The 27949-nt window shown below is 36.9% G+C and overlaps 1 protein-coding gene and 1 long non-coding RNA gene across 4 annotated transcripts in view; both read left to right on the forward strand.

Annotated features, from left to right (window-relative positions):
* The window catches only part of LOC100619211 (zinc finger protein 883-like), a 29128-nt gene extending 18921 nt beyond the window's left edge, over positions 1 to 10207 (forward strand). For all 3 annotated transcript variants that reach the window (XM_007477603.3, XM_007477602.3, XM_007477604.3), the window contains one exon: positions 996 to 10207. In XM_007477603.3, the coding sequence (XP_007477665.2) occupies positions 996 to 2506 (1511 nt within the window). In that variant the 3' untranslated portion in view covers positions 2507 to 10207. The remainder of the gene's footprint in view (positions 1 to 995) is intronic.
* Positions 10208 to 20882: 10675 nt separating this feature from the next.
* Positions 20883 to 25620, forward strand: LOC103096901 (uncharacterized). The gene is made up of 3 exons (XR_459677.2): positions 20883 to 22406; positions 23825 to 23927; positions 25277 to 25620. It is a non-coding gene; the product is annotated as an uncharacterized LOC103096901 (long non-coding RNA).
* The last annotated feature ends 2329 nt before the right edge of the window (positions 25621 to 27949 follow it).

Consider the following 27949-nt stretch of genomic DNA (forward strand, 5'->3'; position numbering starts at 1 on the left):
GTTTGGTCAGTTGATATTTTTATTTTCATTACATTTTAAATAGCTTTTCTTGGCTCATTCTTTAACCTGTTGAGATTCTGACAAAATTCTTAATGCAGTCATGCAATCTATCAAGTATCTTGTATCCTTTGTGTCATCATCAAATAGATGAATACTTTGTATGATTTATTCTAGGATATTGTTGTCTAGGAGTGGGCCAAGTACTAGTTACTAATGCATAAAACTCAAGAACATAATCTAATTTGACAAAACATTTGTTTAAAAAAAAAAAAACCCTTACCTTCTAACTTAGCATTGATACTAAGTATTGGTTCCAAGACAGAAGAGTGAGGACTAGGCAGTTAGGATTGTCCAGGGTTATACAGCTAGGAAGTGCCTGAGATCAGATTTGAACCTAGGACCTATCGTCTCTAGACTTGGCTTTCTATCCACTGAGCCACTTGCTTGCCCCTTGACAAAATATTTTAAAGACACTCTTTTTGGTAATTTTTAAAAAACTGACTGAAAACTTAGTGAACTGTAAATACACCATTGTGCATATCTTAACGACATCCACAAAGTTGTCTTGAAAAATTTTTAAGTGGATTGCTTAAAATTAGATATTAGTTACCTAAATCCCTTATGCATATGTTCACAAAATTTATTAATAATTTTGAGTCTTATGGAATCAATATTTTTCTTTTCTAGATACTCAAAATAGATCATGGAATTTTGCCAAAGATTGGCTTCATGCTTAGCAATCTATGTTTTCCAGAATTAATCTGTTACTTTTTTCTGATAATTCAGCATTGCATTAAATTTTTGGTAATTAGGTGTTCTGTTTACTGTCTCTTTATCTTCCTTGGACTTGAGTTCCTTCTTAGGAATGTTTGTTTTACCTATTCCTGATTGTTCTTCATTGTCTTTGATAAAAGCCACAATTGAGAACTTAGTAAAACACAGCAGTTTTCTTTCATAACATCATTGAATATTGACACCTTTTTTCCCCCCCTCAGATTTTCTTCGTGAATGTAATATATTTGGACGAAAATATAATTTGGGGACGATCCTCATTCCATGGCAGAAAGTTCCTATAGGAAAATATCTCCATAACTACAATACACTTGGAAAGAGCTTCAAACATTTTTCAGATCTGATTGAACATAATAGACTTTCTATAGGGGAAAATCTTTATGCTTATAATAAATTCAAGAAGCCCTTCATTTACCATTCAAATGGTATTCATTACAATGGAATATTTAATCAAGAAAAACCCCCTAAATGTGATGACTATGGTGAAGCCTTCAGCATCAACTCATGCCTTTTGGTACATCAAAGAATTCATACTCCATTGAAACCATTCGAATATAATGAATGTGAGAAAGCTTTCAGTCCAAAGGGAAATCTCTTTTCACATAAGAGAATTCACAGTGGCGAAAAGCCTTATAAATATAATGGCTATGGGAAAGTCTTCAGCAATAATCAAAAGCTAGCTCCACATCCAAGAATCCATACTGAAGAAAAGTATCACAATTATAATGAATGTGATAACATTTTCATGCAAAGCTCATCCCTTATGCAGCATCAAACAATTTATACAGAAGGGAAACCCTTCACATGTAACCAGTGTGGGAAAATCTTTAGCAGTAATAACTATCTTATTCAGCATCAAAGAATCCATACTGAAGAAAAGCCCTATAAGTGTAATGAATGTGGAAAAGCCTTTGTTGATAATCAGAACCTATTACAACATCAAAGAATCCATAGTGGAGAGAAACCCTATAAATGTAATGAATGTGGGAAAGTCTTCATCAATAATCGAAACCTATCACGACATCAAAGAATCCATAGTGGAGAGAAGCCCTATAAATGTAATGAATGTGGGAAAGCCTTCTGTACAACTTCTCGTCTTGATGTACATAAGGTAATTCACCCTGGAGAAAGACTCTTTGAATGTAATGAATGTGGGAAAGGCTTCAGGTTTAGGTCTGCCTTTATGAAACATCTGAGAAGTCATACTGGAGAGAAACCCTATGAATGTAATGAATGTGGGAAAGCTTTCAGTTGGAAGGGAAACCTTAATACACATAAGAGAATTCATACTGGGGAAAAACCATATTTGTGTAATGAATGTGGGAAAGCATTTAGCAATAATGAAAGCCTAACACGACATCAAAGAATCCATACTGGAGAAAGACCCTACAAGTGTAATGAATGTGGGAAAAGCTTCAGGCAAAGCTCATCCCTTATGCAGCATCATAGAATTCATACTGGGGAAAAACCTTACAAATGTAATGAATGTGGCAAAGCCTTCAATAATAGTCAAAATCTAACAAGACATCAAAGAATTCATACTGGAGAGAGACCCTTTGAATGTAATGAATGTGGGGAAGGCTTCAGATTCAGCTCAAGTCTTATGAAACATAAGAGTAGTCATATTGGAGACAAACCTTATAATAATAATGAGTGTGGGATAAATTTCAGCCAGAATGGAAACTTTAATACACTTGAGAATTCATACAGGTGACATCCTCCATCCCCTTGGAATATAATGAATGTGGGAAAATCTTTAATCAGAAAGGAAACCTTAAGAAAACTAATACTAAACTAATTCTAATACTTAGTGTAATGAGTGTCAAAAAGCTTTCAAATGGTTTGGAAACATAATCTTCCTGCCTAGACATAGACAATAGGAGCTAGAAAGCTGTTGAATGTAAGGATTGTGAGAAAAGCTTCATGAGGAAGTCACATTTGCTGCACATTAGAACTTTTATCCTGATGACAAAGACATTCAGGGTAATGAAAAGGGGCAGACTTTTAGAGTAGAGACTTTGAGGACTGACCATAAGAAATAATATTGGAGAAAGAAATCTTTTTAATGTAATCAACAGGTGAAAGTAATCAGGCTGGATCAAATTTTTGCTACACATAAGGGAATTTTTACTGTATAGAACTCCAAGTTTATAGTGTATGTGGGAAAGTTTCAGCTAGTAGGAATACCTTTCAGATAATTTGTACTCATGAGAATCTCCATGAATGTAGTTTGAAAATCATGAGAGATTCAATTACCTGTGCAGATATAATCATATAGGAAAAATTTTCTGAAAATTTTGTAGTCACAGAATTTCCAAGTGGCCACAGAGATCATCTAGTCCACCCTTTATCTGTAAAAGAATCCTGTGTACACTATTGAATAAGTCATTATCCAACCTTTGTTTTAAGACCTTGAATAAGGAGAAACCAGTGTCTTCTGAGGTAACCAGCTCCACTTTTGGATAATGGTAACCATTAGGAAATTTACCCTTATGTCAATCCTAAATTGGCCCTTTTTTTCATCTCCACCCTATTTTTTTCTAGTTTAACTATAACCAAGCTGAACAGGCACAATCCCATTTCCCTTTGATAGCCTATAAAATGTTTGGTCTTCTATGATTACATCCCCATTTTCTTCAACACATTCTTGTATGATATGAACTAGCTGCCCTTCACTGTGCTGATTGCCTTCCTCATATATTCTAACTCTTGTCATTATTACTCCATAAGTGATAAATGTAGCAGTTCTCTTGCTTCTATCACTTTGAGTCATATGCTTCTGATGCAGCCCAAGGTGATATGGGCATTTTTTTAGCCACTCTTTGGTACTGTTGACTCCTTTTGAGCTAGTCTTGGAATTCCCCTCCCCCCCCAACCCCTCAGCCCCTTCAGATAAATGGCTGTATAACCACACCACCTCTACTTTGTACTTATTTAGTTAATGTTTTGAAGTAGGATTTCGTATTTATCTCCTTAAATTTCATTTTATTGAATTTGTTCTTGTGATCTCACAGCTATTTTTTATTCTCAATCTGTTCTGACCCCTATCCCTCCCAGGTTTTTGAATCTGAAAATTTGATTTGTTAACATATTCTTTCTGTGACTTGATCTAAACCATTATTAGTAATGTTAAACAGAACAGATCCTAGAACAAATCCCTGGGACATTACACTGACGATCTTCCATACAGATATTGAACCTTTGACATCAAATCGAATCATAATTAAAAACTGGAGATTCAGGTTCTTAGATTTGCCACAAGCTATAATTGTATGTTGCATTTAGGGAGAAAAATGAACCAGTTATCATTATGTCCCTCTTTCTGGTAACACACAGTTATCCTAAATTGATACTATTCTAGGTGCTCTGGAAGCATGTAGCTTATAGTAGGGATCTAGAGGTAAGGTAGGGAAACATGACATATAAAAACAACTAATACATAATGATACATGATAAATGTAGAGTTTGTGTTGACCCAAGTAGGGAAGAATCATTGTTTTTTGTTCTTGTTTTTGTTTTTAACAAGATTTATTAAGTGCCTAATATGTGCCAGGCACTGTGCTAAGCACTTTATAAATATTCATTTTATTCTCAAAACACCCCTGGGAGATAGGTGCTATTATTATCCCTATTTTATAGATGAGGACATTGAGGCAGACAGGTTAAGTGACTTGCCCAAGGTCATATAGCCAGTGAATATTTGAGGTCACACTTGAACTCAGGTCTTCCTGATTCATAAGTCCAGGACTCTTGCCATTTCACCATCTAGCTATTCCTTACATAGTGAAGGAATCATAGAAGGATTCATGGAGATTGCATGTGCTGGGCCATAGAGGATAAGGAGAATTTCAACAGATAGAAACGGCATTTGGAAAAATATTACAGATTTAGTAAGGACTTTGAACAAAGGTAGTATGGACAGTGTTGAAGGGCTAGTCGAGAGTCTGATTAACCAAAGCAGAGGCTGTACATAAGGGGTGACTATAGTATAGGATTTGCACTGGGAGATCAGACATCATGATGGTGCTGGAGTTCCGTATAGCTGGCACTTGTAAATCCATAACTTTAGATCCACAACTTTAATCTGTTTAAACTTTGGTAGGATTGTGATGGGTCTGTGGTTTGGAGAATATGCAATGCAATACCTCTCTTCACATAATATATCACGTTGGAAAAGGGCTGAATTTGGAATTGGGTGGCCCGAGTTCAAATTCTGGATTTAAGTTTTACTCACTAGGTCACTTAACTTTCCTGGGATTCGGGGTCTTATTCAATAAAATTAGGGTCTTGGACTAGATGAACTCTAAGTCACTTCCAGATCTGCATCTGCAAACCTCTCATCCACCCATGCAGATCAGCAACTTGTAATTTACAGTCCTGGAGGTGGGGGGTGCCTGCATGGCTTGCCCTTATAAAACTAGTAAGGATTAAGGCTTGCACCCAAGTCTTTCTGGCCCTAAAACCCGCCCTCGACCCAATATTCTATAATAATAAATGTATGTCTCATGTTTGTTGTTGACTGTTTGTGGGAAGAAAGGAAGGATGTGCCCCTTTATTGTAGTGATTTGGAACTGCCCTTACTGGGGCAGGCTACGGCCAGGGCTGTATACATCATGAGGAAGGAAGTCGGTCTAAGAGAGCTGCTAGGATTTCCTAGGGATGGTATTAGTGCTACAGGCAGGTTAGCATTTCCCAGGGAAATCCCTGTCCCAAAGAGCAGATAGGATTACAAGCCACTGGTAACTAGAGGATGCTGGTAGACTAACTCCCTCTGCAGAGCCAGAGCATAAGATTTCTTTATTTCATGCTTAACTGAAGAGTTTGCAGAGGCGATGTGTCTAGTAGCCTCCCCTGGACACATATGGGCCTCCCAGCACAGGGGTCGTGTTGCCTCAGACCAGCACGTCTGAGGCATCCAAAGTAGCCATTCTGTGAGCACCATGTCCAAAAGGAAAAGGGGGGCAAAAAGAGAACTTCGTCCTCAGCTGAATGGGATTTGGGTTGCTCCACGGCAGAACCCACACCAAGACGATCAACATGTATCTTTCTCTGTATCCAATAACTGTATCTTTATTCTAAGTAAACTTATTCTTTTATATCCCTCGTTTGTGACAGGTCATTTGTGTCATCCACACCCCTGGCTTTGGGGTGGCTTCCTGAGCCTCCTACCATACCTGCCCATTGTATTTGACCCAAGTGTTGTTGTTACCTTTTACTGCTGTTTTCATTTACATCACTGACCTTATATGTTCTTTTAATTCTGCTTTCTTCACTGTGTTACTTGATACAAGTGTTTCTGTGTCCCTCTGGATTCCTAGTTATCATTACATCCTTTTCACCTTGGTGTTTGTCCCCAGTTACTGAATCCATTTCCCCCTTCCAGATTTTTGCTATTGCATATAAAGTTGTGAGTTTCCTTAGGTGTTTTCTGCAGTTGCTTATGGGCTGTTGTGTGCCAGTTGCATCTTCTGCGTTTTCCGCAAGTCTTTTGGTTGAAATAAAAGCTGTCCTTTACTCAGTACTTTCTGTTACCTCGAGTGCTTTTATATGATCTAAGGGATTTTGCTATAAACAATTTTCAGAGATTTCACAGAATGAATACCAGACTTTGGAGCAATGAACTACAGACCTGAGACTGATATTTTTTGTTGACCCCTGAGATCAGATACAATGTAGACTCTAAAGCTTAAATTACCCCCAACCTTCCCATCTTTCTGCAGGAAGCTGAAGTTTAGGAACTCTCCATCAGCTCCCTTTTTGGCCTCCAGATGTTTCTGCTACAAAGCAGCCATTAATGAGTTTGTGGCAGGGGGAATAGTTTCCCCCCAATACCTCCCCACCCTAGAGAATTCTCAGAATTTCAAGAGAAGAAAGGTATAAGACAGTGGAAAAGAGGTCTAAGCAGGTTTATCAGTTCACTTTTTTAGGGGCATGTACCAAGTGTCGTTTCTCTTAAAAGGCCCCTGTTATTTACTGTGGTAACTCTGGCCATGGCCCACATAGAGCTTGTATCTTGAGCATAACAGGTTTCACAGCTCCTGTACAAGCACTCAGTATTACAAGGCACATAAGGTACTTATGACAGCTGTTACTTCACCCTAGAGACAATGCAGAACCAACCCCCCCACACCAAAAAACCCCAACAACTTGAAAAAGACTAAAATGTAGGCAATTTGTAAAAGAACTCAAAATTGCCTACAAGTAATTCACAGCTTTCCTCCTTTACCGATGAGCTTTACTTTTCTATCAGGGTCCTAAAGTCCTTCTGACAGAACATCTGGGTCATAGATTGCATACCTCTTAAAAGACAATTAAATCTGTGGTTGCCACCATTAACATTCTGTAGAATTCCTGGATTTCACCCAATTTGCTCTAAGGCTAACAATGCCAGATTGTAGTTTGGACTCCCTTCAGGAGAGTATACATACTTGAGGCTTCCTGACCAAGCAAGAATCCTTTTGGACTTGCACTATATTGGAATAACTCATGATTCTTCTCTTCCCTCCTTCACTCTGAGAATTTCAGCTGAAGAAAAGGCAGAAGGTGGAGCAAGTGTGTTGATTCCCTAATAGGTCCTCACAAAAGGACATCTCCCTACCCAGTCCCTTTTCCCTTCTAAGTCTTAAAAACTAACTCATTTATCTTGACGATAGCCAAATCCTCCAAACATCCCCTAGGATAGTCTTCTCCAAGGTGAAGAAAATATTAGTTTCTATTTCTATCCATTTAAACACATAAGTTAAACTTTATTAATATTTAACACTTAGATGAGATAATGTCAGATAATTACCTATCAAAATGGTTTTCTGAGGGAAGAATGCGAGTACCAGATGCAGGAGGGTTGACTTGGCACCTTCAGTTATTCATTTGGTTTCAGCAATAGCTGGGTTATGATTTATATGTTCCTGGGTAAGTGACTTTATAGATCACAGTTTCAATTAAACTAACACTCACAAAATAAACAAGTAGCTTAAAAGGATTCTTGTAAGAACACCTGATTGAAGAGAACATGAATAATGTGGTGCAAATAAACTAAAAGTGGCAGAGCCAACATCTTCACACTACTCCTAATGTAGCTCTTTCTGCCATGCTACAAAAAACATAAGCTCATCAAATGTGACATGGGAAAAAATGTCCAAGTTATAAAGAAAATTATTTGAAATAGGAATTTAAATCACCAAAAGGTGTCGAAACTGTACTCGTCTTCCTTGGCCCATAGACTGAGGCTCAGAACATTGGCATCGCTTCCTGGTGGCATGCAAAGAATCAGAAGCTTCTCCTTCGGGTTTTTGACATGTCTTTCAGTATGGCCAATACAGAGGCAGGTGCGGTGTGCTCAACCAAATGCCAGCTAGGTAGCAAAGAGGGCTGGGACTGAAGTTCAGAAGACCTTAATGAAAAAAAAAAGCTTAATGAAAAAATAATTTTAAAATGTAATTGGGATATGTTTAATAAAAATAAATGAAAAGAGAGTAATATGTTAAATTTGTTATATATATTTTTTTAAAAGCAGACTGTTTTTTGTACAATTCTCTTTTTTTTTTTCAACAAAAATCTTTATTTCTTGATGGCCGGCACCGAAAAATGAGGATGGTGGTTTTGTTAAGTGCAGTCAGTTTCTTCCATCTGGACCTATTTATCATTCTGTAATTGTTTCATCTATGACAGCCATTCAAACCAAGTACCAAAATAAGTCATTTAGAGCCACACATTTGAATTGCTGTAAACTAAGATTTCCAAAAATAATGAAGTCTGTGGAATCACATTCCTCTTGCAAAAGTATTGTTCCTGCTATTTGTTATCGGAGAGGCAGTATGGACTAGCCATCCTTAGAGCCAGCAAGACCTTGCTTCATTCAAGACTTGAAGGCAGGCAGGCAGCTGAGAGGCTTAGTGGACAGAGTGCTGGATTTGGAATCTGGAAGGTCTCAGTTCAAATCCCGCCTCAAGACACTTCTTAGCTCTGTGACCCTAGGCAAAACACCCTCTCTGAGCTTCAGTTTTCTCATCTATAAAATGGGGATAATAATAGCTGTGTTACCTTTTAGGATTGTCAATATAAGATGAAGTAATATGAGTAAAGCACTTTGCAAACCTTAAAGCACTATACAAATGCTAGCTAAGAATATAAGTTACAAAAGAGGTCCAGATCTGCATTGCTAGAGTACCCTTACATGGTGTTCCCTATACCAATGAAATTGAAGATCTCTGCCCAAACTTTATTGTTATTACTAACAAATTAGAATGTAAGCTCCTTGTGAGTAGGGAATATTTTTTGCTTTGTATCTCCAACCCTTAGCACTGTGCCTGGCACACAGTAGAAACTTAATGTGTATCAATTGATAAATAAATATTGTATTAATTGTTGTCATTATTAGTACTTTAAAGTGAGAACAAAACATTTTTGTACTATTAATAAATAAGATTCTTAAAATATCATTTATTTCGAGTCAATAACAAGCATTTATCACATTCTTCTTATGTATTGTATTACGCACTGGAGATACAAAGACAAAAAACAGTCACTTTTCATCTTTATGACATATTTAACATCTTTTTGGTATGTATATTGTATAATGACATGATATATATTGTGTGTTAGTACCTACATGTACATATATTGAGTGAATCCTTAAAAATTGTTTTTGGATAGGAATATGTAAACAAAAAAGTAGGAAACCACTGCCCTAGGAGATGCCAAGGAACAGTTCTATACCATGTTACCTCTGGGCAGCCACAGTCAGAGAAACTTAATCAGGAATGACCTTTTCTCTTTAAGAAGGCACTAGTGGACATGTCCATCATCTGTAGAATGAGGCATGTGCAATCCAAGACTCCAAACAAAAGCTGATTGAGCTCATCAAGTAGATTTTGGAAATGTCCCTTGATAAACATGTTTGAATTGCATCCTGTCTGCTTCCTTTGAGAAGAAATAGCTGTGAGGAGAGGAGAAAGAATCCTGAATCCTCCCCTCTCTCACTATTGACCAAAGAAAGACCACGCAAACTTTTAAAGGTGGGAAGATTTGGCTCCTCCTGTTGGCATCCAAAAGGGTCTGCAGAACAACAGTAAATGATAGTCGCATCTCCATAGAAGTAAAGAACCAACTAGATATATTGAAGAAAAAAGCAGTTCAGGACCTTGTAAGGAGCCCCAAAGAAATCTACACCATAGCTAAACATTATGAAGACTCCATGAAGGGAGAAAAGGACTTCTATCAGCCAAGAGCTATGACTTACCCTTTTGCCATATTGGGCTTTCTAAGCTAAGACCCCCCTCCCCCAGGGGTCTTCACGTACCTGTGAGAGAATGTGTTTCTGGTTTGGGGAAAATCTTTTGTATCAAGTGTTCTAATATCACCTTAGAAAATACTCCTACCTAAAAGCAAATAAAGTGTGAACGTGTCATACCTCTTACTCAATCTACTCTGGTGACTCCCTGTTGCTACCATTGGGATCAAATATGAAATGTTTAGCTTTACATGTAAAGAAAGCCTTTTACAACTTGGCCTCTTCCTGCTTCCTTTGAGGGCATAACCATAAACAGAGAGAAAACAAAATGATCACTTTTTGCAGATGATATATTAGTTTGCTAGGAGAATCCTAGGAATTCAACTACAAACTTAATCGAAACCATAACCACCCAAGTAGCAGACTATAAAATAAAACCACAAAATCATTCACCTTTCTGCATATTCTATGGCTCTACCTACAAAATACTTTAAATAATTGCATAGATAATTGCTCATAGTTGGACCATGACAATTTAATAATAATGATAGTGCTACCTAAATTAATTTACAGATTCAGAGCCAACTCAATCAAATTACCAAAGAGTTACTTTACAAAACAGGTCAAAATAATCTTCAAAATTCACTTGGAGGAACAAAAAATCTAGGAAGCTAACGGGAAATAATAAAAAAGAAGCAGAAAGGAAGCGGACGTCACTCTTAAGCTATATACCACGGAGTGGTAATCATTCCGAATCATTTGGTACTGGTTTAAAAAACAGAAGCGTTGGCGAGTGAAATAGAAGAGGCACAGAAGACCCTGAACCAATCAAGCATAGTAGCATAGTATCTGACAAACCCAAAGACTCTAAATGCTATGGTAATAAACCTTCATGAGAATAACTACTTGGAAAACTAGAAAGTAGTCTGACCGAAATTAGGGTTACTCCAGCATCTCACATCGTATGCCATAATAATCACAAAATAGACACATGACCTTGATTTAAAAAAGATCATATCATGCACAAATTAAAGGAATAGGAAAGGAGACACTATAGACATTATAGTAGGATCATAGGAAATGATGTGGACAATTTTAATTATACAAAATTAAAAAGCTTTTGTACAAATATCAATAGTTAAAATTAGTAGGGAAATAATGAACTCTGAAAAATCATTGAAGCAAATGTCTTTGTTAAAGATCTGATATCTAAGGCATATAACTAATTCAAATATATTTTTAAAATTCCATTCCATAATAGAATGGTCAAAAGATAAGTACAGGCAGTTCTCAAGATAAGAAAGGTAAACTATCAATAATCAAGGATAGAAATGCTCCAAAGCAAGGACATTTCCTGTAAGCTCTCAGCAACCGTCTATAATATAGGCATGAAGCATGGAGTAACTATGCTTATTTTGGAGACAAGTCCCAAGATTGTCTATGACTGCAAGGATGGATTTGATCAGTCTTCTCACCCACCAACTGAATGAACACTACTCCTTCAAGTCAGACCTCATCCTCTCTACTTTGACCGTCCCTGCTTTAAATCATTAATTTCATAAAATCATTTCTTTAGGGCCCAGTCTGGGCAGAAAAAAAGAAATCTGAAGCAGATTTAGTGCTATATCAAATTGATCTATAAAATTTATGTTTTCTAGAATAAGAAAAAAATTCTTTTGAACATAATTACAATAATAATACCAGCTAGCATTTTACAGTGCTTTATTATTTGCTTAAAAGTACTTTACATATGTTACCTTTTGAGCCCCCCAATAATCCTTTTCAGGTAGATACTATTATTATCTCCTTTTTACAGAGGAGGAAACAGAACCAGAGAGGTTAAGTGACTTGCCACAGCTCACATAGCTATTTTATGACAAAAGCAGGCTCGGAACCCAGGTTCTATAGCTTTAAATCCAGTACTTTTTGTACTGTGCTGCATTTTATCTTAATCTGTATATCACAATAATTTCCAAATGAATCCTCAACAAATATAAAAAGCCACAGTTAAAAAAAAAACAGAAGAAAATAGTTAGCTTTCATGGTTTGGGCTAGAGGGAGAATCTTAACTAAATATGAAATAGAAAAAGTCAAGAAAAGATAACAATAGACAATTTCAATTATAATTTCATGTAGTGAGTGGGCAAACAATGCATTTGGATAAAACATGAAGCTCTCTATTGAGGGAAATATTTCTGCATCATATATCTGAGATGGGTCTGATATGCAAGACATGTAGCAAATCAACCCAGATATATGACCAAACAAAGGTCAAAATATGCAAATATAAAAGAATTGCAAACTATTAGCAACCACAAGAAGGCTTGCATCATATCACTACTAAAATAGAAATGCAAATTAATAGACATGGAAAGTTTTCCTTCATACCCAATAAATTGCAAAATATAAATTTAAAAAAAAGCAGCATAAGTTAATGTTGGATGGGTTTCCTTGTATACTGTTACTAGATCTGTGGGTTGGTCCAATAATTCTGGAAAACAGTTTGAAATTACGGTTTTAAAAAATGATTGAGATGTCCATAGCTATTAACCTGAAGATCCCATTGCTGAGGGATATACGTATGTATATATACATATATATATAATACATACATTCCAAAGAAGTCAAGGATGCATTATATATCCAAATGTATAATTTTTCAGATTCATTGCTAGGCTATCAAACTATGAAGGGGGGTTTTATAGACCTAGAGAAAATAGGGGCATATAGGTAATACAGTAGATAGAGCACCAAGTCTGGAGTCTAGAGGACCTGAGTTCAAATCGAGCTTCAGACACTCCCTAGCTGTGTGGGCAAGTCACTTAACCCTAATTGCATAGTCCTTACTAATCTTTTGTCTTAGAAATGATACTAAGACAGAAGATTAAGGATAAAAAGAACTAGAGAAAATAATTCAATAACATTTATTTAATCTCAAGGGAAATAAAAAAAATAAAGTAGGAATGAAGGAGTGAGGAGAAGGATTATGCTTCCAGGATTAAAATTCCATTTAAAGTGATAATCCTCAAAACTATTTGATTCTGGCTAAATGACAGAAAATGAGCTCTGTTGAATAGGTTGTATGAATGTAAAATGGCGCCTCGTTCTAATTATGACCATTTTATTGATTAAAATGGAATAGGAATACGGACAGTTATGTCTAAAACTCTGAAAAAGCAGCCTCTGAAAGAAAAAATTCTTAAGGCAAAGATAAAGTGTTGTTTCCCAGTACCTAATTTCTATATGACTGATAAGAGAATTGTGAGGATGATAGCTGAGAAACCCTAATACTTAGTTAGACCTATTTGGTGGCTCTGAAATAACTCTATATTACTTAGTAATGGCTTAATTAGCACAAGTGTAGATTTTGACCTACTAGTCAGTTTTAAGAAGAGTCTTTAGAACTAGGCATGAGAAGCAACTTCAGAGATGGGTCTGAATCTTCAGAGAATCAGACTGTCTTAAGAATCCGAGAACCTGTATTGCTTGCCACCTATTGAACTGACTGGTGTGCATCTGCTACTTGGAAGAAACAAATGGGAAAGACGGAAGGTTTTTTGGAAGAACTGAATGGAGAAAGAAAAGTCTTTACTCCCTTTCCCTTTCTCTAAGGTCCCACTGGTTTGCTTCCAATTTAAGTAAAGCTGCCCACTTAATGACACCATTAACTTTTTTTTAAACCTTTACCTTCAGTCTTAGAGGGAGTTCAAGTATCAGTTTCAAGTTAGAAATGCTGGTAAAGGCTAAGCAATAGGGGTTTAAGTGACTTGCCCAGGGTTACAAAGCAAGGAAGTGTCTGAGGTTAGATTTGAACCCATGTCTTTCTGACTCCGGACCTGGCTCTCGATCCACGGAGTCACCTAGCTGTCCTAGAACTCACTATTTCAGGTAATTGGAGTGTATGAGTAAAAGACTACAAATATGGAAGAAAGGATGGAGCCAAGCAGGCATTGCATAAACATTTTCATCTGTCCAGAGCCAAGGAGGGAACACACACGCACACATACACACAGAACTTGGTCGAGGAAAACATCAAGTACAAGAGAGAAGTGGAGAACTTGAGACCTTTCTAATTAGATCATGGGTTAATCAATGAAGTCCATTATTACCGTTAATATTTAACGTAGAGATAGAAATGTTAGCTGTAGTAAGTAGTAGCAATAGCAATAGTAGTAGTGGTAGCAGCAGCAGCAGCAGCAGCAATAACAGCTAGGTTTATTTAGTGCTTTAAGAATTATATCTCATTTATATATAAATGAGATAGGATTATTTATATATATATATAATCCTATAATAGCCCATGGAGGTAGGTGCTTTTCTTAGCTTCATTTCACAATGAGGAAACAGGCAGATAGAGGTTAAGTTACTTACCCAATGTCCCACAGCTAGTAAATTTCTGAAGACAGATTTGAACTCAGCTTTTTCCTGATTCCAGGTCTATCCAGCTATCTATGGCACCATTTAGCTTTCTCTAACTGTAATAATATGAACAGCAAGGGAGTGGGGAATCAAGGAAATAAAAGACAAAAAGGAAACAATGATCATTTTTGTCAGGCCATAGGATGGTTTGTTTATATGTCTCCAGAGAATTGACTAAAATGTAACTGAAACAATAACTTCAGCAGCACAGTAGCATATAAAATAAACCTATGTTGATCATCAGCCTTTCTTTATTAATACAACCCAGGAAGAAGAGGTAGAAAAATTCCATTCAAATATTTATGCAGAATGTATTAATTATATAAAATGCAGAAGAATTTACACAGAAGGAGTATTGCACAGCAAGGATAAATATTTAGAGTTCACCTACCAAGAGACTCAAGAGTTACATAAATACAACTACAAAATCTTTTCTAGAAATAAAGACAGACCTAAATAAATGGAGAAATATTAAGCACTCAAGGTGAGACTGTCAATGTAATAAAATTGATAATACTACCCAAATTGATTTACTTATTCAGTGCAATATGAATCAAACTACCAAGGGATTACCACAGACAGCAACATAAAATAATAACAAAATTAGTCCAGAAGATAAGGCCAATAACTTCAGGGAAATAGTGAAAAAAAAAGGGAAGCAAAAGGGACTTAGCAGTACTAGATATCCATATATATAACAAAGCAGTAATCATTAAAATTATTTAATACTGGTTAAAAAAATAGAAAAAACCGCTGGTACAGGTTAGGTATACTAGATACAAAAGAAAACATATCATCACAGTATTTGATAAAACCAGAGATTGTAACTACTGGGGTAAGGTCATTATTCAACAAAAACTATTCAGAAAATCAGAAAGCAGTCTAGTAGACATTAGTCTTAGACCAACAATTCACATCATATTCAACAGTAAAGTCAAATTAGATACATTGCCCAGATATGCAAAGTTATATTGTAAATACATTATTAATGCAAGGAAGTTTTGCAGCTATGGGAAGAAAGGGCATGTCCAGAGAAGGGATAGAGGGGGTCAAAGAAGATGAAATGGGCAATTTTTATTATATAAAATTGAAACAAATTCAAAGGCTCTACTACCATCCAGCACGAAAAAAAAATGTGTAAGGAATTAAAATTAAGGGTTTGACTAAAATATATGAAAATCATAAATAATGTGGTGTTTACCAATTTAAAATATAGCTCAGGTTGAAATGACTTTCAATAGTTTTTATTTACAAAATAGGTAGAGAGAGTGAAATTTGATAAATACAAAAAGAGGATAGAGAAGATATTTAGCCTATCACACTAAATATTGCTCTGGTGCTCTACTCAGCCTGGCACAACTTGTTAACCCTCAACCAGAATTAATCTCTCTCCAGAAGTCAGGAAAGGAAAGCCAGCTTTTCACTCACCCAAGTTCTCTCCAAGAGGCGGTTTGAGCTGAAGACAATGACCTATAGACTCCTGAAGCCCATCTCTAGCCCCCCAAATTCAGGGCTTTTGTAGTGACATCTCATCCCTTTCCCTCTTCACAGGGGTCAATCACAGCTTCCAAACTGTCTAGCACTGCCCAGGGTGATCCATTTCTCATCCTCAAGAGGTTTAAACTCTTATCAAAAGGATTCACAATATCCTGACTGATTGAGTTGTTACCCACTTTAGCAAATGACTTTAACACTCTTACTTAGTGTCTGGTGAGGTACTAAGTAAGGTACTAAAAGAAAGTCTGAATCACATGTCACAGTCTGATGAGGTACTAAGTAGGGGTACTTAAGTTAGTGTTAACCAAGTGTTAACTCAAAATAGCCAAAGAGAATAATTACCTTGCACAAGTGTTAATTGAAATTAGACAAAGAGAATAAAGAATCACTTTTCACATCTGTATACAAGCAATTAGGTAGATCAATGGATAGAATGACAAGCTTGGAATTGAGAGGACCTGGATTCAAATCTGACCTCAGACACACCCTAGCTGTGTAACCCTGGACAAATCTATTAATGCCCATTGATTAACCCTTGCTCTTCTCTTCTCTTAGAAATGATACTAAGACAGAAGATAAGGGCTTAAAAAACAGCAACAAATAGCTTATATGAACATTTGGGATGGAAATAGCTCTATATACATCTCATGTTTCTTTTGAGCAACTACAATTCTACTTTGCTCATATATTTATTCAAGATATATATAAGGAATTTATTCAAATATACAAGTAATTTCTAACACATAGTTTTTTCTTTTGAAAAATTTTAATTTTTCCAATTACATGTAAAAACTGTTTTGTTCTAAATTCTTTCTTTTCCCACTTTCATCCCTACAATAGCAAGTAGCAAGACATTTCATATAGGCTATTCATGTGTAGTCATGAAAAACATATTCCCATATTAGTCATGTTTTGAAAAACATAGACCAAAAATTAGTATGCTTCAATCTGCATGCAGGACTATATAATTGAAAATCTGTTACCCTAAAAAAGAACTATATTTCCTGGGAGCCCACTGACTTCCTGTCATTATGCACTTCTTGTAGACAGAAGATATTAGCAAGTGGGTGGTCTTCTTGGGTCTTTTTCTTGGGCTTTCAGCCAGCATGATAACAGTGGTAAGCTAAGCATGGTGATTTTAAATGAGCTAATCAGCCACGGGCACTTGGTCTTTATTTTGTATCTTCTTTATTCCTTGATTTCTAATGATCATTAATAAATCTCTAAAAATATAATATTTTTATTATTGAGATCTAATTTTAATTTTTACATTTTTGGCAACCACTAGTTGGACAAGAACTTCTCAATTTTTTTCAAGATAGCTTAGATAAATTTTAAGCCATGTTTCTTCTGCCAAGGCTTTTCACCCACCTCACCCACCCATCCACTCTCCCTTTGGAGCTGCTACCTTTTTTTTCCCCTACTTTTTGCCTGGTCACCCTCCCTACAGATCTGGCTGTTTTCAGTTTGAGGACTCTTGCCCATCTGCTTGAGCCCATGTTTGTGTTCCTCGTTCCTCGCTGCTGCCTGCTCCTGCTCCTGCTCAGGCTCCTGATCTTCATCCCAATTGCTCATACTCCTGCTCTGACCCCAGCCCCAGATCTCTGGTCCCCAATCCCGACCTCTGTTGTTGGTTCTGCTGGACTGCTGGTAGCTGCTGCTCTGTCTTCAGAACTCACAAACTTGGAGCCACTCTCTGGGAAACTGGTAAAAAACTAGGGTGTATTTTCCTTAGGCAATGATTAGCCTCATAACTCCCTCTCCATGTAGCTGGGAAAATTAGCATTTTACCTCAGGGGGGAAGGGAAGAAGGAAGTTACTCTTCCAAACAGGAAATAAATTATAAGCATGGCTCATTCTATGAAAGAGCAATGCATTACCTATTTCAAACAGCTTCCAGCTTTAGGATGTTTTTTTATGAGTGCACTGATCCTTTCACTTATCTTGCCTAAGATTCAGGGGAGAAAACTCATCTCCCTACAACCCTTTGCCATTTGGGTCTGCCCAGTCTCTAAGATTCATCCAATTTGGGATTCCTCCTCACCATGTTCAGCGAGGAATTCTCCCTCACTATGGGAGAGACAAAAAAAATCTGACAAAAGGAATCTGGACAGATAGAGAAATGAACTTTAAAGAGACTGGAAGTGAAAAATTTAAGCCTTTTCAGACTACATTGTTTTATGAAAGTCTCTGTATTTTATTGTATTTTGCTGATTGTCTGCTTTAAGATGTAATTTTGTTGTTTTAAGTTCATATATTAATGTATTCATTACTATTCTGTTACACTGAATCAGTTTAATCTACTGTGTTTTAAGTACTCATATATTCTGTTACCTTTCCCCTATAACTATACTGAACAAATATTATTGAATAATCCCATATAAAAACAGATTTTTCTTCCATTTTGGCTTTGTAAATTGTCACACAGATGATGGATGAACTCTGTCAACCTGATTGGTAAATTTAATGAGCTAAATATCTTAAAGTGATTTTAAGGGGTCTTTAAACATCATTAAAAATTTTTTTTTCAACAACTGTGACCGATCATTTCGCCTACCTCTGAGTTATTTGTAACAAGAGGTAAAGGGTCCATTTAGTAGCTGAAGTGAAGTACAATTATAATCCCCACTGTGAGATTTAAAATGGTTGAGGTCTTAAACTGTAGTGATTAAAATAGTGGAAGATATAAATTGTGATAGATATAAGAGAGGGTGAGTAAATTTGACTGCAGAAATATGTTTCACTACAGTGTCTTGGGTTTTAAAATCAAATATAAGGTGGTCGCCAGGGAAATATTCCCAATTATTCAAATACCCAAGTCAACTGGGTTTTATAGAGATTTTAATTAATACAAATGTGGAATTAAAGAAAAGAGAGAAAAAGAGAAAAAGGAAATAAGTATGAAGGGTCTTAAGCCAACATGGCCTAGACCTGAGTCTTAAAAGAGAAATCAGTCAGTTTTTTAACACTCACCACAAGGTCTGACTAAACAAGGATACTAGTGACACCAGGCCAGCGTCCTTCCTCAAAGAGTCTTCCAGCCAGAGATTGTTTCAAAGGGCCTCTCTCAAGAGCCTCTAGAGCTCCTACCCCAGAGGGACAGAGCCCCTCAGAGGAGCTCCTCAAGGAGCTCTCCTTCAGAATGAGACCACCTCCTGCATTTGTAAAAATGTGAATGGATGGGACATAACAGTCTTATACCAAAGGAGCTGTGAAGTTGATTTCAGGGCATGGTACCCCTAGATGGCTCCCAAGAGGAAGCATCTCTCAATTGTAACTCTTCAGCTCACCTTCCACAAGAATGATTTAGATTCTTGGTGACATTTATAGATCCAACATAAACAGTACAGAGGTTTGGTTTTTTGTAATGGGGCAGTAATAGATTTTATAAAAAAAATCTCAGCCAATGTTGAAACATTACTACACCTGAAAAAATTGTGACAAGCATCCATTAGCTTTAAATGTCATACAGCAGACTCATTTAAAATATGATAGTGGGTTTGTTTGCTATTATCATTAAGTGGGCTACTATAACTTTGGGGATTTTGATATTTCTTGAATGTGCAGCACTGTTGTACTATTGTGCTTTATAAAAACTGATACTTTGTAAACAGTTGATCATGGCCAAATTTGAAAAGGAAATGAATCTCATTTTTGGTGAGAAACCTTTGTATTCTACCTATCCTTAGCTGGCACAGTGTGTCAATGATTGTAAGCTATATACTTTTATTTTTTAAACTTTTATTATTGTTTTTGCTTTCATGTGCAACATAGTATTTGAGTTTTATTTTTCTCTCCTTTTGTGTTTGAAGCACATGTCAATAGTATTTAAAAGATTTTCTTTAGCTTTTTTGATTTTGTAGTAATATAAGTTTAAATTACATTTGCTATAATAATAATAATAATAATAATAATGATGATGATGACGATGATGATGATGATAATAATGCATACCCAAAGGCTTTAGACTATAAAAATGATGCCATTGATTGTTTAAAAAAATATGGGACTGTGCTTAATGATTCTGTCTGATTCCAGGAGAAGGGAATACAAAAAGAGCCATTGCACAGTGCCAAAGAAGCACAAAGCTACTTGCATAGTGCCAATTGAGCACAAGGTCAAAAAGGACCAAACCAATTCAAGTAGGATTGACGAACTTCTGAACCAATACAAAAGGACTTGAACCTAGTGTGAGATTTGAAGTTGTGACATTTGACATAAGTTAAGACATAGGACACCTTGTATCCATACTCTTTGTGAAATACTCACAGATAAATACAGAAGTATGGCTATCATCCTGGTTCCCCCTATCCCTGAGAGTGAAGGTAAAATCAGACCAGGGAATGACACTTCCCTATCACACAAAAATCTAGTCTTTTTTCTCTCTTATAATATGGCAACTTCCTGTAGTCCTGGCTGCAAATGGATAAGTGAAATATTACTGCATTTTGTCCTACAGACTTATGGGATAGAAATTACTTTAATTGGGCCCTGATTCAAAGACCTGTTATAAGTTTATTTTCCTTTACTTAAAATTTTTTTTAAAAAATATATTTTATTTGATCATTTCCAAGCATTATTCGTTAAAGATCATTTTCTTTTCCTCCCCCCTACCCCCCATAGCCGACGCGTAAGTCCACTGGGCATTAGATGTTTTCTTGATTTGAACCCATTGCTTTGTTGATAGTATTTGCACTAGAGTGTTAAAATTTTTATACCCAAGACTTTGATAGTCTATATTTCATCCAGAAGTTATCTTTTCTCTTTTATTTGGATTTTTTGGTGTTTTTGATTTCTCTTGCCAATTGATTCATATACCTCATAACTCAACCATACATTCCTAAGTGATCCCTGTGTTTTTCAACACCCTCTTCAGGGGGCAATGTATAATTATTATTATTCCAAATTGCAAAGTTTTAATTCTTTTTGAGAGTAATTTTGGGGTAAGAAACATGCTACCTCTCCTAATCCAGAAAGTGAACTGTTTGGAGAAGGTGCCATGAAGATTCCTCCACAGGCCACACACTGCACCAGAAAATCCAGAGTGAACTTTGGGATGTGGTGATTTGAACTGTGTGGGGTTGAATACATTTGTTTTGTATGTATACTCCTATGCCCAAGGGGACTACTCCCTGAATGACTTTTTGTCAATGCACCTAGCAATCATTGGTTTTGTTCTCTTTTCCTTTTCTCCTTCAATTATTGTAATTTCAAAGTTGGTTATGTTTACAAGATCCATTGGAGAGACTAGTCTTCCATGGATCTCAGGGGAGAATGTATAAATGAAAATCTATTACCCTAAAAAAAGAACTACATTTCCTGGGAGCCAACTGACTTCCTATCATTATGTACTTCCTGTAGACAGAAGATATTAGCAAGTGAGTGGTCCTCTTGGGCCTCTTTCTTGGGCTTGCAGCCAGCATGGTGGAAGTGGTAACTAAGTGTTGGGATTTTAAATGGGCTAATCAGCCATGGGCACATAGTCTTTATTTTGCATCTTCTTTATTCCTTGATTTCTAATGATCATTAATAAATCCCTTAAAATATAATATTTCATCATTGAGATCTAATTTTAATTTTTACAAGACTCTCACTCTTAATCTGTAATTAAAGAAATAGAATGAGTGTTTCCTAAAAGAGGAATTTTAAGCTCTCAGGAACTATATGAAAAAAAACACTCCAAATCATTAATAATTATATACAAATTAAAACAAATCTGAGCTTCCACCTCACACCTATCAGTCTGGCAGAGATGACAATTGCTAGAGTTGATGCAGAAAAATAGATAGCCACATGGGTACATTGGTGACCATGGATAGGACCCACAATCCCTAAAGTCACTAAACTGTGTATAGTTTTTGACCCAATAATACCACCAGTGTGTTTATTCTCCAAAGAGATAAAATAAAGAGGTAAAGTAGCAATACATACAAAAAATGTTTATAGTAGCTTTTTTGTTGAAGCAAAGAGCTAGAAAGGGAATACCCTTCAACTGGGAAATGGTTGGACAAACTATGGCGAATAAATGTTGGAATAATTGGGCTCTCGGAAAGGACTAAAAAAGATGATTTGTACGAACTGGTACAGAGTGAAGTGAGAAGAGCTTAGGGAATAATTGATGCAATAAGAACATTTTAAAGAAAAACAAGTTTGAAACATTTAAGAATTATCTTCAATGCAATTACCACTCATGATTCTAGAGGACCAACGTAAAGCCTGCTAGCAACCTCATGAAAAAACAATGAGACCCAAAGTATAGAATGGTGAAAATCTTTTTTTGACTTGGGAAATGTGGAGATTTGCTTAATTCTGCTTAATTTTTACAAGGACTGTTTTGTTGTCATTTTTTATTTGGAGAAAATTTCAAGACTGGGGAGGGGAGCTATCAAAAATGTTACAAAAAATAAAAGACGCCATTAAAACACTGTTTGAAATGCTCAAAAAGAAGGAAGTTCACAAAGAAATACAGGTAAGCACATCTCTTTAAAAGTAAAATATTGATGAAAAATCTATTTCAGATTGCTTGCCTCTCAGGAAGGAGGAAGGGAGAAAACGGTTCAAAATTTTAAAAAAGCAAAAGTTAGAAATTATTTTTACTTGTAATTGAGGAAAAATAATTTTAAAATGTAATTGGGATATGTTTAACAAAAATAAATGAAAAGAGAGTAATATGTTAAATTTGTTATATATTTTTTTAAAAAGCAGACTGTTTTTTGTACAATTCTCTTTTTTTTTTACTTTTCTACTTTGTATGTGAAACGATTCACTCTTTTTTTGCGTATGTCTTATTACAATTCAGAATTCAAAAAATAAATTGGTAGTTGCTTGGTGGAAGGCTTACTAGAGGAGTATCCAGAATGTCCCTGAAGAATAGGATGACACACATAAGACAAATGAAGAAATGCCTCTCAACAACCTCCCAAGCTTCCTAAGACCTGATCAGTTACCCAGCCGAATCTAATGACTTTTGCTCAGGCCTCTTCTTGACCTCTCCGTAGCCTTTCACATGATTGATTACCTTCTTCTGGATATTCCCTTCTCTCTAGATTTTCATGATTCTACGCTCTTCTTCTTCTAGCTGACCTGTCCTTCGCAGTCTTCTTTGCTAGATCTTCATCCAGGTCACACCTGGGGCAGGCCCTCTTCATCTCAATCCTGGTCTATTGCAAATTGTCTGCTGGTTGGTCTTGCTGCCTTAAGTCTTTCTACTCCAGACCATCCTCTACTCAGCTGTCAAACTGTTCCTCCTAGTTTCTATTTATTCCTTTGAAAAATGCCTATTCATATCCTTTGATCATTAAATGATTAGGAAATGGCTTTTATTTTTACACATTTGAATAAATTCCTTAAATATCTTGGAAATGAGATCATTATCAAAGAAACATGCAGTAAAAAATATTTTCCCATTTAAGAGTTTCCAGTTTAATTTTTAACTGCATTGATTTTATTTGTGCAAAAGCTTTTAATTTTATTTAACAAAATTGTCCATTTGACTTATCTGTGATGCACTCTATTCATGATATACTAACAAACTCTTCCCCTAGCCATAGCTCCAAAATGTATCTTATAATGTCTTCTTTGTTCTTCTAAATTTTCATATGACCTTTTACATCGAGCTCCATTGGGAGCTTTTTGTGCTTACTGGTGCAAGCTATTGGCATAATTCTAGTTTTTCAGAAATTCTTATCCAATCATGATTCTTTACCCCAGTGATTTTGATTTTATTGAACATTTACTAGTTTCATTTATTTCTGCATGTTGTTCTTGCAGTTCATGTGTCCATTTACTACCATCAAGGCAGCATGAGTCAGAGACAGAGTTTATTGTAATTTATTCATGCTCACTCCACTAGCAATTAATTCTTGTCTCTCATAATTCTGTGTACAGAGAAAAAAAATGATTGCTCACTACAATGTAGCTGCTTATACAAAGGAAAAACAGTGTGTTCCTTGAGGAGAATGAAGATCAGAAACTACAGCAGATAGCAAAGGTATGTGGCCTTCTGTAGGTCTGTTGTGGGAGAGCTTTAAGGTAAAACCCTGGATCTAGACAGGTTGCCTGGGTCAAGAATGACCAACTGCAATAACTAGCTTAAAAATAAAAGAGATTTATTCATTTGAATGTAAGTCAAATGGTTAAGTCAAATTGAATGGATGAGGAAGACAGAGCAGATGGAATGTTCCCTCCCAGAGGAGATGTGTTCTGGGCTTTTTATACCCTTTAGACAACAGTCTATGTGACTAGAGATAGGATGATGATAGCATGTTACTGGATATTTGGAATCCAAGATGAGTCATGTGGTTATTTCCTAGTTTAGGGTATCAGATATCTGGGATATAAAATAGATGCTTATCAGGAGCAAGCTGGGAGGTGTCTATCTGTGCTCATCAAGAATGAGGAGAAAAGGGAGCTGCTGGGTAGCTCAGTGAATTGAGAGCCAGGTCTAGAGATGGGAAGTCCTGGGTTCAAATGTGACCTCAGACACTTCCTATCTGTGTGACTCTGGGCAAGTCACTTGACTCCCATTGCCTAGCCCTTACCACTCTTCTGCCTTGGAGCCAATACACAGTATTGACTCCAAGACAGAAGGTAAGGGTTAAAAAAAAATTTTTTTTTAAATGAATGAGGAGAGAGGCCAGAGGGAATCTTCATCTTAATTCAAAGTCCCCTTCCCTAGAACTGCAGGAATGCTAGGAAAAATGAATTTTTCATGTACTCTGACCTGGTACAAAATCTGGGGTTTTGGGGTGTCTAGGGGAAGCCTGTACCTCCATATCAGATCTAGTTGGTTGCATTAAATTAAGGGGGGATTATATATCACATGTGAGACTAGATCAAGGAGCTGGGTTGTGAGACTTAAATCCTGGAGCTTTTGAAGGCAAGTTAGATGTTTTGTATAAATTAGGGGAAAGAAGAAGACACTGAAGTAAATTAGTTGTTTTAAGTTGATTCTGCAATTCATGCAGGGTTGATGCATAGCAAAATGGGGAATATAGAACAAAATTAACTGCCCACTTCTAGCTCTTAAAAATCCACTTTTAATATTCCTAATATGTTTCAGTGATCAACTTTTCTACTTCTTAGCTTGTGCCAAACACTTCTGATAATTATTGAGCTGGAATAATTTCCTTCTTCTAGTTCGTTCTTCTAGGCTAGCTCCTCTTCTTCCTCTGTCTTTTATATTATCTAAGATTCTTAACCTTTTTGTTCCTCTGGCTAAATTTTAATTTTAAAAAATTATTTTAGTTATTTATTACCAATTATATGTTATAACAAATTTCCACACAAGTTTTCCTGTTATTTAATTGAACTTATCTCCTTCCCTCCCTTCCCTTCTAGATGCTGACAAGCGATTCAATCTGGATTATACATATACATTATACATCACGTATGATGTTTCCATATTGTTCATTTTTGTAAATGAGTAATCTTCTAAAACCAAAACCCCCAAATGTAAACCCAAATAAACAACTGAAAAAATCCTGTGCTTTCCTCTGCATTCTGACTCCCAGTTCTTTCTCTGGAGGTAGATAGCATTCTTTGTCCTAAATTTCCTCAGAATTGTCCTGGATCCTTGTATTGCTGGTAACACCTAAGTTGATTACAATTGATCATGCCTCAAAATTGCTGTTACTTTGTACAATGCTTTCTTGGTTCTGCTTATTTCCCTCTGCATCAGCTCATGTAGGTCTTTCAAGTTCTTTCTGAAATCATCCTGTTCATCATTCCTTACAGCACAGTAACTGAATTTTGATTTTTTTTTGTCTATAAATCTTTTGACTTTTTATTCCTCCACTTCAATTTTGTTATTCTTTAAACTTTTAATATTATGAACAATAGCAATCTTTTGGAAGTTTGATTGCTATGGTACCCCCCCCAAAATTTAATTTAATAGCTGGCATCTTCATTATAAGTATGTTTATTAGGTCTGTTGTATTATGTGTAATTTTGTAGTTTAGCTTTTGTTTGAGCCATGGTAGTAGGTTTCCAAATATTTTATACATTCTGAAATTATTTTAAATAGCATTTCTTTTTCTATCTCTTTCCGCCCTGTCGCCCTCATTCTGCCTAGTGTACACCCAGGCCAAGAATCAGTCTTTTAAGTTTTGGTTTTGTGCGGTCGTGCCTAAATAGCCCTCTAACTACATTTCCCAGCATTCCAGGTGACCGAGTTTTTTAACTTGGCTGGAAAGCCATTTCCCAGAATCCGCCTGAGTAGTTGTTTTATTCACTGCCCTGGGCCTCTCCTGTGCTCCGCCTTCCCAAACTCAGGCTCCTAGTGGATTCTGGGAATCGTAGTTCGGAGCTTCTTAATGTGCGCAGGCGCATATCCAGGAGGGTCAGCCTTCGTAGGGCCCAGTTTTTTTTGCCACTTGTGAGAGCAAAGGAATGTGGGAAGGGCTGTGTGCGTGTACGTGCGCGCGCGTCTCCCGGAGCTTTGTTCCTCCCCTTCATTCTCTTCCGTTCTCGGCCGCTGATTTCGTAGGAGGCCGTGGTCCGAAAGAATCTTCGGTTTAATTCTTTTGTTATGAGAAAAGGGAGGCGCGCGCGCGTGTGTGTGTATGGGCAGGAACTGGGGAAGGCCTTGGCGGCCCCTCCTCTCACTCCTCGAGAGAGGGTCTAGAGATGCGGAGGCTGGAGGGGCGGGGCCCGAGAGGTGTTGTCTAAGGTGGGAGAGGGGTAGGGCTCTGATGCCTGAGCATCTCTTGGTCAGTCAGTGATGTAACGCTTGTGGGCAGGACCGAATGTCTTGGAGTCTAGAGAGAACCGGGTTCAAATTCTGCCTAGACAGATCACCTGCCCAGTCTCCTCCCAGCACCTGAGCCTCATTTCCCTCTTATGTAAAATAAAATAAATGACCCCAGGGCCCTCCCGGCCATTCCTCTCCCCTGGGTCTGTGGGGAGGCTTGTAGGAGGCTCCGGGTGTCCGGAGCTTGGTAAACCTTACCCGGCTTTAGAAATCAGTACACCTGGGAATGGGGTTGGGATCCCTTTGTATTTACTGGTGACCTTCCTTTCTGTGATCCATCACCCTCTTCCCCTCTTTAGGTTTTGTTAACAACAAAACTCTCCTGGTTCTCCTCTTACTTCGAGGTCTTGCCTGTTCCTTTTCTTTCACCTTGGACAGATCCTTCTCCGGATCCTGCCCTCTAATCATCGCATTAACAATTGTAGGCCGAGGATGTATGTATTACCCTTAGAATTTGATCTCCCATATTCTGTGTGATTTGCTTTCATGAAGCCTAAAATGAATAAACTTTTTGGTCGCTTCATTACTGCTAGCTTCTAGTGAGTTGGTAATCCACTTAAGGTAAGTCTAGCCAGTATATATGTAGCTTTCCTCCATTTCATTATAGTCTAAACATGGATCATGGGCCTTCCTTGGAAGAAAATTTCTCATGAAAGATAGATTGCTGGAACAACTAGAAACGTGTAAATATGGCAAATCTACATTCTCTCTAATTAAACAAAGAGCCTTTTGTGTAATAAAAAGTGGACCTCCAAGCTTCAGATCTGTACCATTTATAACTTTGTTAACTTGGAAAAAACAAAACTATTCCATAGTCAGAAAAACCCAAGTCTTTAATCAGGATAGAGATAGGTCCAATATTGGGTGGCCACAATAGAGCACAGTGCCAAGATCTACACAGGGCCTATACCCTGGGGACTCTGGGGACATATGTCCAGGAGAAGGCACCACCCTAGATGCCAGATCCGAAGAGGGACAAAACTTGGGGGGGTCTTTTATACCCTCTGGAGAACTTGGTACAGCAAGCCTGCATAAACAAACTGCAAAGCAAGCTGCAAAGAGGTCTGCAAGCCAGCCTCAGGGATATCAGGGAGTGGTCAACTATAACAATTACAAAGGAAAGGGTCAAACTAAGAGCTGGGCTTCCTGAGAGAGGACCTTAATACAATGAGAGAAGCTTCTAAAACAAAGGTGCTCAACTTTGGGACTGTGTCCACAGATCACACCCACACTGGGGTCCCCAAACAGTTTAAGGTCTATAG

The sequence above is a fragment of the Monodelphis domestica genome, chromosome 1 (assembly GCF_027887165.1).
Source record: "Monodelphis domestica isolate mMonDom1 chromosome 1, mMonDom1.pri, whole genome shotgun sequence".
Classification (NCBI taxonomy): domain Eukaryota; kingdom Metazoa; phylum Chordata; class Mammalia; order Didelphimorphia; family Didelphidae; genus Monodelphis; species Monodelphis domestica.